The sequence below is a fragment of the Eptatretus burgeri genome, chromosome 2 (assembly GCF_056783735.1).
Source record: "Eptatretus burgeri isolate ZD-2024b chromosome 2, Ebu_testis_v1, whole genome shotgun sequence".
In the NCBI taxonomy this organism is placed as follows: Eukaryota; Metazoa; Chordata; class Myxini; order Myxiniformes; family Myxinidae; genus Eptatretus; species Eptatretus burgeri.
Window position 1 is genome coordinate 58,842,386 of NC_140962.1, and position 13,004 is coordinate 58,855,389.

At 42.8% G+C, this 13,004-nt stretch overlaps 1 protein-coding gene across 5 annotated transcripts in view; it reads left to right on the forward strand.

Annotated features, from left to right (window-relative positions):
- PAPOLG (poly(A) polymerase gamma) overlaps window positions 1–13,004 on the forward strand; it is an 81,980-nt gene that overhangs the window by 62,072 nt on the left and 6,904 nt on the right. For all 5 annotated transcript variants that reach the window (XM_085869467.1, XM_085869468.1, XM_085869469.1 and 2 more), the window contains exons 15-18: window positions 1,361–1,470; window positions 3,538–3,659; window positions 3,820–3,959; window positions 4,356–4,489. In XM_085869467.1, the coding sequence (XP_085725593.1) occupies window positions 1,361–1,470; window positions 3,538–3,659; window positions 3,820–3,959; window positions 4,356–4,489 (506 nt within the window). The remainder of the gene's footprint in view (window positions 1–1,360; window positions 1,471–3,537; window positions 3,660–3,819; window positions 3,960–4,355; window positions 4,490–13,004) is intronic.

Genomic DNA, 13,004 nt, shown 5'->3' on the forward strand with positions numbered 1-13,004 from the left:
GTGGCACCCCCTTCAAGTTTGTTTTTACGCTGATTTCATCAAAGTCTGGATAATCCGAGGAGTGCGAAATGCCATATAGCCTATATGACGTTATATTGTTCCTGGAATGTTCCAGAGGAAGTTTTGCACCAAAGGACATAATCCTTGACCTTTGACCTTTCAAGTTCACAAAGGTCAAATTTTCAATGTTGTGGGAATCGAACTGGGTTTTCGACCTTCGACGAACTAACTCCAATAAGCTATAGCACGTATCCTGTTTCTTTATTTTAATGTCCACAACATTGTTTTGTCACCTTTAAAGGTTCGGCAAAGGTCAAATTTTGAAAGTTGTTGAACGAACCCGGGTTTTCGACATTTTGCAGCTAATAACCTGTCACTCGTACCACATCACGTTGATCATTTTTATAACTTGGTCAAAAATTATCACATTGTCTCATCCTTGACTTCTGAAACAATCTACATCGTCAAATACCGTTCGTGAACCATTGCCGTCTCCAGACTTGTTATGATTATTTTCATTAGAAACTAAGCTGTAAATAAATTGTCTTGAGAATCAAGAGACTGCAGATTCTCTTCCCCATGCTTCCAGTTTGAATGAGTCAAGCATACTGACTATAAAACAATGCAAAATGGGGTTATGAGTTCCATTTTACATTCAGGATTCCATTTGAACAGCATTTTCACAGAGCGCCCTCTGGCCTGTGCAAAGCGAGGGGAGCAAATGAGGATGGAGGGGTTTCGGGTTTCAGGGTATTAGAGTTGGTTTGGGGTAGGTTGCAGGAACATGGGAGGTGGGACAGGCCTGAAAAAGTGCCTGGGTGGATTGGGGGGGGGGGGTGGGGGTGCACAGCAACCACATTAAGGGGGAGTAATGCACCTAGCATCTGTAGGAAAAGGGGGGAGGTGGGAGTGTGCCCAATGTCCTCAGGAAAAAGGGGGGGGGAGAAAAAGTACTGGAGTTGGGCCAGGAAAGCTACTGATGATGATACAGTCCAACGTCTTTTATAACTGGTGTTCTGGCGAGAACAAAGGCTGTTTCGGATAAACAATGCTTCCGGTTAATGGATATTATTTCAATTAATTATTTAATGGACGTCATCATGTTAAGTTGTACCCCAGCTTTATTGGGCCTTCCCCCCCGTGTTTCCTCCCCCTTTTCTTGGCTGTTTTTTTGTTGACGGTGAGGGAGGTGGAGGTGTGGTCGCTATCTGTAAATATGGGAATGAACATACTTAAAAATTTTAAATGATGACAGTGGAACAGTAATCTCCCTTTGTTTTGCATTGCACGTTTTGCTTTGGTTGCTGTTTAAATTTTGAACCACCTTTTGCTTCATTCCATTCCTTTGTGTGTACTGTAGGGAAGTGGTGACTACAATGTGGCTCATTGGAATTGCATTCAAAAAGGTGGAGAATGCTGAGAATGTTAATGTGGACTTGACCTTGGACATCCAGTCATTCACTGACACCGGTAAAACTAGCAAAGGCGAGGAGTGAAGTGTTTACAAATTTGAAGCATTTCTTGGTATAGAGGTTTCTCACTGACGTAAGCTGCTGATGTCACCACCTGTTGAGTCTGCCATTTTGTTTTACAATCTGAATCTGGATCACTCAACATGTCTGGATAAATATCTGCAACTGGAAGCGGCTTTAGCTTTCCTAATGTTAGTCATTTAGATAAGCAGAGAAGGCACTGGAATATCCAGAAATTAGTCGCTGAGTTCACAGATCTCTTCAGCTTTTTGGGAAAGTTGCTGTAGCCCCCCCCCCCAATGGTGAAGCAAGCTAATGCAGAGAAGCTGCCTGACCTACAATTGTCTAGAAAACACTTCCTCCTGCTATAGTAAGGAGGAAATTGGGACCATACTCTGTGCAGAGCGTTGGTGCTGCTTAAGCGGTCTTCTGGGCTATTGGGCACAATCCTGGATGGGTCGCTACTCCGACACAGTGTACCAGCATGCTGGCAATCATTTTGCCAACCTCGGAAGGATGACAGGCAGAGTTAACCACACCTGGTATTAATTTAACAGCTGAGCGGGATTTGAATTCAGGACCCGAGGATCCAAAGCCCGCCACCCTAACCATTCAGCCAACATCAGGCATACTACACTAAGGAGGCTATGAAGGCTTATAAGAGCTTGGGTGGCTATATATATATATATATATATATATATATATATATATATATATATATATATATATATATATATATATATATATATATATATATATATATATATATATATATATATATATATATATATATATATATATATATATATATCTCTTGTGGCCGGCTGAGTTCATGCGATGCAGACTTGGAATGTGCCAGAGAAACAGAGGGTGCTGGTGATGTCCAAATTAGTACCAACGAATATTAATCGGCAATGTACGCTTGTAAACACTGACTTGTCATAAAGCTTGTGATAGTGCTCTATCATGCTGTGAGTCGTGGAACTTCTATGAATTGGTTACTCAACACAGTCCCAGCTCTTTTACAATCCCATTTGAGCCAACCCAAATCGCCTATTGGTCCAGATTAGCATTGGTTGTGAAGTCTACCCTCACAAACGAACGGAGAGTGTGTACTGGCATGCTGTCTGATTTGTAATGATTAGCCGTGCCTACCCGCCGCTTCGCTGACTAGTTCAATCAAAAGGCAGTATGTCGTACGTCACAAATATATTGCATGTCTATCTGTGAGTCTCGATGAGGATGAAAAAGGATCTTTTATCACGCAGTTATTCTTGCTGCTGCTGCTGTTGTCGTAGCTGTGGTTGTCTTTTGTGTTCTCCTTCCATGTACTTTTATATTTTTCCATTGCTTTGAGACATATTACTATATTTAATAATATTGTGTGTTCCTTTCATGTAAGTCATGTGTTATTTTAAACGGTTCCTGCCATCCTACAAATAATTAAAATGCTGTCATTGGAACCGCTGCATTAAGCTCCAAACCCTTCTTCTTCCTTTTCTTTTCTTCTTTTTCATTGCGGAAAGACAGGATTTTAATATGGACAAGTTCACGTTTATACGGATACTAATTTTTATCCCAAGTAAATCGATTATCAGCTTTCCAACAGCATAATTTTTATGATTCTATGACAACAGGAGCCCTTCATAATAAAGCTGGATGGATGCTTTTGTAGCTACCCATTCTTCCCGGCTCTCTGAGTCTGCTGCAAATTGATGGAAACTGAGCTCTGGCTTCTATCCTCTGATTTAGTGCAAACCACGTGCACAAGTCTTCGGCATTGCAAATAACACCAGTGGGCAATAAAAAAAACAACAACATTGTGTGCCAGTCAAGTTTAACCAACAACATGGCAGATAAACAAAGGTACGTGATCTTGTGACGTCACATGAGAAACCTCTATAGCAGAAAAGGATGTTTGGGTTGAATAAGTTTCAGTTTTTGACTACAGTGCTGTTGTGATTGAGCAGGACAATGTGTGCTTTTATTGTGTTGAAGATATTGACAGCCCTGCAATAGTTGTGTGTTCCAGTGGCTGTCTGTTCTTCCTTCTTTGTTATTGAAGTGTATAGACAGGCTGCCAACATCAGCATGCTGAAAGATGGTATGCACATAGAGGCGATCCACGTGAAGAGGAAACAGTTGTCCCATTACCTCCCCAGTGAAGTTCTGCAAAAAAGGAAGAAGGTAATGGCAGGTCTTGCTGTCGCCTCAAGGAAACGCTTTGTTTTTGTATCTGTTGTTTGCATGACGACCTTTTCCTTGTTACCGTGTGTGTAGTATTGTTGTGGATGATTTGTTTTTTGTCTTATTTTCGGTTTTACCTTGTCCCTCCCTCCCCCACCAGGTTTCCACAGAAAATGGCCGAAACAGTGTTGGCAAAAACACACTGAATAGCAGTTTTCTGGATTCGTCCCGTGATTCAGACAACGGTACTCTGTTCACGTCTCCGACCACAAAGAGCCTCGTTGCGGAAACCTCATTATCGTAAGATTAAATATCCTCCTCTTGGGTTTCAATTATAAATCTACTTCATATGATTATTCATTTATTCCTGTAAGCAATGAACTTCCCATATGTCAAGGGATCAAAGTAAATATATATTTTTATTTTTTTGCTTGCTTATTATTTGTCACTTTCTACCTCCTGGATGGACTGAGGTGAATGGGTCATCGTCTCTCGAGTTCCATAAAATGGTAATTTCCATAAGCTTTGAAAGTTGTCTTCATGAGGTGGTTTGTTCGGTCATTTGAGGAATTTGCAGAAGTGGAAATTAAACTTGGGAACGGTGCTTGATTCGAGACGCTGGAAGACGTTCGCCACAGTACGGTGTTGTGGATTATTTTGAAATGTAAAGGATCTTCCTGTGGTGCTTTTTCTTAGGAACGTCTCGGTCAATGGCGGAAGCCCGTCACCGGTGCAAATTGCGGATGAGAAACCCCCGTCTCCAGAAGAAATGGTCGACTCCACCGTGCAGCCACCCAGCAAGGGGACCCAGATCCCCGTGATTGGATCACGTAGGCTCTTTGATACCTATCGGATTTATTTTTGATTTAAATATTTTTTATTTATTTTTGAGTGTTGTTTCCAAAGCATTGAATTTCTAGCACGGTAAGATTTGGAGTTTAGTGGTGATTACTGACTGCTTGGTTTATTACCCCACGAGCGAGGAGTGAAAGGCGGGGTTAAGCAGTTGGCTCATGTGCATCTGTGTCAGGCTGTATGTCCGTTTATGATCGAGGAACAACTTATTTCAATAGAATGTTAAATATTAATATATTTTTTTGTATACCTTGTCGAGGCTCGTGAGAGAGCTAACACACCGCACAGCAAGGAGGGCATGAGACGAGGGGAGGGAGTGGGAAGGACAAAACAGTGGGGAACAGACATTAGGAGATCTGTGGAAGGGAGAGGGATGGGGCGGGGAACATGGGAATACAAGATAGATATTACAGGGACTTTGAGGAAGGAAAGCAGGGAATTTGAAGGAGGTGGGCTTGGGTGGATTATCGGCGGTAGAAAAGATCGAGGATTTGGATGGGGGATGATAAGAGGTGGTGGTGAACAGCTGTTTTGAAGACCTGGAGGGAAGAATGGGAATGAATAGAGTGAGGGAGTTTATTCCAAAGGTGGGGAAAAAAAAGAGGAATGAAAGTGAAGGTGAGCAGTGATTCGTGATTTTGGTAGTTTTACCAGAAGGGGGTTGTTGGGGGACAAATCGCAGATAGAGCAGGGGGGAGGCGAGGCTGGAGAGGAGACTGTAGAAGACAGAAAGACCACCGACCAACCTGAGGTGATTGAGTAAGAGGCCCAAAGACTCAGCCTCATTGCGGGAGATGCCAATGATCCGAAATGCCTTGGTTTCTACAGCGTGAAGCCGAGAAAGGTGGGAGGCAGGAGCACCAGCCCAGAGGGGAGAGCAGTACTCCATCAGGCTGCGGACAAAAGCTTTGTATGTGCTCAGGAGCTCAGGTGGGCCGAGGAAGGACGTTGCACGACAGAGGATTCCCAGTCGGCGACTGGCTTTGGAGGCGAGGTTTGAAATGTGGCTTTCCCAGGAAAGGTCATGGCAGATAATGAGACCCAGAAGCTTGAAAGAAAGGACTTCTTCCAGAGGATTGTTGAGAAAGTGGATGGGGGGGGTGGTTCTAAACGGTCCTTTCGAAGAGACATAGTGAGGGTATGAGATTTGTCCGGATTGAAAGACATGTTCAACGTTTTGGACCAGTTTGTGATTTTATCCAGATCTGCAGTGAGCGAAGAAGCTGCTGCTTGCCAGTCTGAGGGATGACGAATGGTACGGCAGAGGGTGGAGTTATCAGCAAAGAGATATAGAGGATTTTCCAGAGTCTGAGAGATCATTGATGAAAACCAGAAAAATAACAGAGCCCAGAACTCTGCCTTGAGGAACTCCAGCCTGGACTGGAAGAAGGGATGAAAGAACTCCAATTAGGGCCACGGTGACTGCGAAAGGAGAGGAAGTCTGCGAGCCATGAGTCGAGATGGCCTTGGATACCATAGGAAGAGTTTGGTGAGCAGGACAAGATGCCAGACCGTGTGAAAAGCACGTGATATGTTTAATATACCTTGGCTCAATTTGTCCCGACTGCACATGTGCAGAGAGCAGTGGGATGATATTTTTACTCTGCCTGCCTGACAGTCAAATATAATTGCAAATCATTCCAAACAGGAAACTTGCTGTTTTTAAGGACTTCATAAAGGACACACAACAGGTGTGAATATCGAATGTAACTTGTTAGGTAGAGTGTCGTAATTGCCACTGCGTCAATGGTGGTAAGCTTTCCGAATGGCTGTAAACAACTTTTACAATCTTTGTTTTATTATTCCCGCACTTTTCGAAGAAAAGCGGGAATATTGTGATTGTCTCCGCCGTCCGTACGTCCGTCTGTCTTACCCTGTAACTCCTCCTACACCATTTGAAATAGAAACTTGAAACTTTGAGACAGAGTAGATATATTTATGACAAAGTGCACAACACTTTTGGATTTTTGATATGACCCCAAGGGGCCGGGTCAGAGGGGTTGGGGTCATGGGGGTCGATTAAAAAAAAAAAAAAAATTGTCTTGTAGCTTTTTAAATCAAACATATTCATGAGTTATACATTTCACAACATATTTTTTTGAACACATGATGATCAGAGGGTGCTTGGGGGGGGGGTAGGGGGTGCATGGTGGATAGGAGGTCAAAATAGCTCCTCCTACACTGTTTGAGATAGGAACTTCAAACTTTGGGACATAGTAGATATATGTATGGGGAAGTGCACAACACTGTCGGATTATTGATATGGCCCCTCGGGGCCAGGCCAGAGGGGGTGGGGTCATGGAGGCTGATTTTTTTAAAAGTGTATTTACCATTGTACATTGTAAATTATTTTTTAAAGAACTTACTTATGTGGCCCCTATGAGTGACGGTCACAGGTTTTACTGTATTTATCTAATTGATTATGAATAATTATAATTAATATTATACACAGTTCATTCCTATGATTAAATTGATGCACAGTTCTACAGGGTGCCCCACAGAAAACCAGGAAATTTGGTACAGTTTATTTTAAACAAAACAAAAGCAAACTTAGATGTAGTGTAAAACAAAGATACAAATTTGATAACTGCTGCATTCTGAAATTAAAAAAAAAAAAACGGTTAGAAAATTTATATGTTAGTTTATTGATATGGCAAAATAAATCTCAAAATCTCAAATTTCCTGGTTTTCTGTGGGGCACCCTGTATATTGCTGTACAGTGTAAAATTAATGTTTCATGAAATGTTGACATGCTTGCAATGACTTCTGATTTAGTAAGTACATAGTAAGTCTTTTGTCATAAAGCACATCAAATAGAAAAGAAGTCAATCCATTTTACAAGATAAAATTTCACCGAGCGATAATGGGACAAAGCAGTGCGCGCGGGAATATGCGATGGTGTGCCATCGACAACGTAGTTCTAGTTTCAATTGAATGATATACTTGAACACTGTGTGGGGTAAGGCGTTCTATGAACTCTCTAGTTACCTCTGCCACCGAAGGTGGAAGGAGGTTGTTTTCACTCCTGTTTGTTTGTTTGTGTGCAGGATATCTCAAAAAGTTGTGGATGGTTTTGGATGAAATTTGGTGGGCAGGTTGGATGTGACTAGAATGAATTGATTTGATTTTGGTGTAGATCCGAATTCGGACACGGGAATTTTTTTATTTTTAAAGTAATTCTTCACCATTGGGCGATTGAGTGATTGGGCCAAAAAAATGATAGATTATATAGCATTTGTCAAAACTTTATTGGGTTACTGGATTGGGCATTGCTTGACTGAGGTATGCGCTCCACCGACTATCCTTCTCGTTATGTAATGTTTTTGCCACAATTTATTTGTGGAGGGGTTGCAATAGAGTGGTATAGTGACATTTGAGTGTGATGGACTTCATTTTAACTCTTCATCCAGTTGTTGGTTTATTTTAGTTTTTGCTTTTCCATCTTGAATGATACCAAATTAATGTGTTTGTGGCCCGTGTGGTGTTTTTGGTGAGTGAGGATTAATATAATGAATTTTTCAAAAGACTCCATTACCAACAAATGCTTGTTTACTGTTTGACTATAGCAATTCCTCACTTAATGCAGCAGGTGTGTTCCTGAAAAGTACTGTGCTAAGTGAAATCAGTTGTGCGGAAACAATTTTCCCATAAAAATGTCAAAGGTGAGGGTTGTGGGAGAGACGGGGAGAGAATAAGGTAAGGATATATAAATGTAACAATTAAAGTAACGAACAGAGGACCCACCTTACAGGCGATCTTGTTCCATGCATGCAACACGTTCTTTGTGAGGCATACTTTTATTTGGGCTATGTATAGGCAACTATGCCTGGTGTTGGCTTTATGGTGAGGGTGGTGGGCTTGGGATTCTCGGATCCTGAGTTTAAATCCCACTCGTTGAATTAATTAATACCAGGTGGGGTTGACTCTGCATATCATCCTTCCGAGGTCAGCAAAATGAGTGCCAGCTTGCTGGTATCCTTTGGCGGAGTGGCGACTCGTCCAGGATTGTGCCCAAAAGGCAAGGAGACTGTTGAGGCAGCATCAACGGTCTGCACAGAGTGTGGTCCTAATGGATGGATGGATCGGAAACTGACAGCTCTATATATGCAAAATCAAAACCCCAAGTTGTGTGCATAAAGCAAAAAATGTACCTACTGCTTATAATTCAAAACACTTCACTGCACTGGAAAATGTTGGGATAGGGATGCAGGACATTTCTGCACTATAAATGGTGGAGACTTGTAATACCCTCCCCCACCTGGAGGCGGTGCTACACGATAAAAAATTTACATTGAGAATTTGTGCCTGCTCCCCCTAACCCCCTTATTCACCTCCCAAGACCACTGCCAAAGGTAAAATCACCCCTATACATTGGGGTCATGCTGATCCCATGTAGCAGGTCTGGATGTAATCAGCACAGAACTGGAGGAGGAGTAGTGCGACAAACAAAGACCAGTCCTTGAATTATAGTCAGGATTATACACTAGAACAGCACTCGGTGGAGCGCATACCTCCGCCAGGCTGAACACTTCAGTTTTGTATTCAACGGATAGGCCGAATATGGATCTGGACCTGAACCAAAATCAAATCGGCTGTTGTCACCTCACTAACCCATTCACCTGGCTTTATCATAACTTGTCGAACTTTTAAATATCAAGCTATATACAGTAAACCCTCCAATATCATGGGTGTTAGGTTCCTGAAAAATGCCACAATAGTTAAAACCCCAATCATGGAAACTAAAAGCCAATATGAAGAGGAGGGGCACGGGGGGGGGGGGGGTTCGGTTCCTGGACTTCGAGGAAGATTGACAGCAGTCAGAAATAAACGAATTACAATTATGTGTGTGTTTTCCCTCCATAACTCCAAAGCCACACAACCTAGCAGCCTGAAACTTTGTATGCATATAAAGGGAACTCCAAGGCAGTGCATGAGTGAAAATTGGGTGTTTGAGTTAATTAAAACACCCCCTTTGAAGATAATTAACGGCCATATTTAAGTATATCCTTTATCACGTGCATCATTGGCAACCGTGCTCTATGGGGACTTGAAGCGTTTCCTGGGTAACCTCGCTGGGGACTGAAGCCGCCTTGTTTTTTGGCCTGCCCAACCATGCTTTTGATTTGGAACAGGCCACAACGATTTCTTTATAACGTCCCCCCCCCCCCGTCCTCACTCACATTATCGAATGTCTGTTCATCATAGCAATAAATCGCTGGGTACATTGCAATGCTTATAAGCGCCTTGAGATGTGAGCGTTCGTTGCTTTATTTCATTTCTGCACATGCGATAACCTTGAGAATCTCTTAAACAAAGCTAATTTCCAAATTTAAGCTCCATAATAGAACTTGGAAGCAGTTCCGACTCCAAACAAAGTGTTCATGTGTCCAATTCGGACATATTTGACATTTTGGGCATCTGAGAGGTGTATGTTTAATATAACGGTTCGGTTATTGCTAATCGCATGCCAAGCGAGCCGTTACTTATCACTCGTTTTGTTGGAGTGCTTAGCCATTTGGCGAGTGCTCTACAATATTCGCACAGTCACTTAATACTATATCGATAGACTTGAACAAAATTCAGGGCCACTCGTGTGCTTTGGCTAAATGTTCTGCTGTGCAACAGATGGTGGCTGACTCGCTGCAAATGTGAAATCTTATTTTACACGACGTTTCTCCCTTTTTGTGCGTTCTTACAGTATATGAATCGTCACTTCGGCATAGATAAATAAAAATTAAACGCTTCGTTTTTTTTCAGTTCTGAAGTAATGAATTACCACATCACGGCAGGAAAGCCGAGATGTACGGCCCACAGATTCCGCGCTTTCACCTCGAGCCAAACGATCTCACAACTGCATCTTTTCGCTCAATGTCGTCAACTTTCTCTGCCTTTTAGCGCAACTAACTTTGTCCATCGCTTTACGTTTGGGCGCCATTAAAAACTGTGGACAAGAAACACCAAAAGGCTCGTGATGGTTGTCGCAAACATGGGATGGATGCAAACTGACTCAATTCAGCTCAACAACCATGATTGGTGGAATTGAAATCCCACAATAACGGAATTCAAACGCAATAGGTTGCCTGCGATATTAGAACCCATGATATTGGAGGGTTTACTGAAAATTGTTTTTGGCCCCATCTCTCAATGGTGAAGATTCACTTGTAAAACTAAAAAATTCTCGTGCCCGGATCTGGATTTGGATCTTCACAAAAATCAATTCTTTCTTGCCACGCACCCAACCTGTCCACCATATTTTGTCCGAGTCTGTCCATAACTTTTTGAAATATCCAGCTCAGACAGATGGGTGAAAACATAACCTCTGTCTATCTTTTATGGTGGAGGTAATAATTATCAAAATAATAAAAATTATTGATGCAACAATTTTATTCACCTTAAGATGGGGGTGGAGGGGTGAGTGTTGGATATATTGGGGGAGGGGGGGGTTGAAATCATCCGGTCATCAGGATCTGACCACTCATGATCTTGATGGATGGCATCAATAAATCCAGATTTAATAAATGTTACGATTGTCGACCTCATGTCACACAGCAAGATGACGAGGCAAATGGCTGAGATGAAGGTTTTCGTTCCATGCAGAGGAAGAAAGGTCATCGACTGCCTCTCAGAAACCACATTGTAACGAGCACGCGTGTTTTTTATTTTTTTATTTGGAAACCATGTTGAGGCTCGTGTAAGAGCTAACACACAGACCAGATAACAAGGTAGGAGATGAAAGGGGCGGGAAAAGGAAGCACAAAATAGTGGGGAACACCGACGATAGGAGATCTGTGGAAGTGAGAGGGATGGGGAAACCAAGGCTTTTAGGATCATTGGTATTTCCCACAATGAAGCTGAGTATTTGGGACTCACTCTCTCACCAGAGGCAGGTCGGTGGTCTTTGTCTTCCATTGTCTCCTCTCTGTCCTTGCCCCTCTGATCTGTTTCCCTTATATTTCCTCGGGAAGCTCAAAGTCCACCAAAAACTCTCTTTTGGTGAAACTGCCAAAATCAAGAATCACTGCATGCCTTCACTCTTTCATTCCTCTTTTTTTTTTTCCTGCCTCTGAAACAAACTGCTACACACTCTTCAATCAGACTCGTCCTTCCAGGTCTTCAAAAGAGCTGCTCACCACCATCTAATATCTTCCCCCATCCAAAATCTTGATCTTTACCTTACCCATTATTCCACCCCAAACCCACCTCCTTCAAATTCCCTGTTTTCCTTCCTGAAAGTCTCTGCGGTACCATCTTGCACCCCCCTCTCCCCCCGTATCCTGCCCCATCCCTTTCCCTTCGACAGATATCCTTTTGTCTTTGTTCCTCATTTTTGTGCTTCCCTCTCCCACCCTCTTGTCTCCTGCCTTACATGTTTCTGTGTATTCACTCACACGAGCCTCAACTTTGTATGCAAAAAAAAAAAGTCAAGCTCGGTGTGAGGCAGGAGCACAACCCCAGAGGGAAGAGCAGTACTCCATCAGGCTGTGGATGAAAGCTTTGCAAGTGGTTAGAATCTCAGGTGTGCCAAGGAAAGACTTTGCACGATGTCGGACGCCCAGTTGGGAACTGGCTTTGGAGGCCAGCTTGGAGATGTGGCTTTCCCAGACGAAATTGTTGCAGAAAGTGAGACCAAAAAGTTTGAATGAAAGGACTTCTTCAAGGGGATTGTTGAGAAAGTAGATTAGAGGGGGGGGGGCGAGTTGCAGACGTTCCTTTCAGAGACATAGTGAGAGTGTGAGATTTGTCAGGATTCAAAGACATGTTCCAAGTTTTGGACCAGCTTGTGATTTTATCCAGATCTGCAGAGAGTGAAAAGGCTGCTGCCTGCTGATCAGAGGGATGACAGATGGTGTGGCAGATGATGGAGTCATCAGCAAAGAGATAGAGGATTTTCCAGAGTCTGAGAGATCATTGATGAAAACCAGAAAAAGCTCAGGGGCAAGAACACTGCCTTGAGGAACTCCAGCCTGGACAGGAAGAAGAGATTAGAGAATGACATTAAGAGCCACATGTTGACACGGGCAGAAGAGGAAGTCCACGAGCAATGAGTATAGATTTCCTTGGATACCATAAGAAGAGAGTTTGCTGATACTGGACCATATCAAAAGGTTTCAATACGTCTAGTCTCGGGAGATGTCTCTCATCTCATGTTTGGCATTTAAGACCTCCATCAATTGTTGGGAAAGCAGAAGCAGCACATCTAGGATAGAGTGACCTGGTCTAAATCTAAATTGATGATCGGAAATCAAGCCATTGGAGAAGAGGAAGGATTTGATGTCGGAAGCGATGATGGATTCCATAACCTTGCTGATGATTGGGAGAAGGCTGATTGGTCTGTAGTTGCTGGGATCTGTTTTTTGCACCTTCTATATGCAGAGTGGTAATGTTTGCTGATTTCCAAGCAGATGGCAGATGACATTGAGCAAATGAGAGGGTGAACAGAACTGAGAGGGTGAGCAAGAGCAGCAGCGCAGGTTTATAGAACATGAGGGC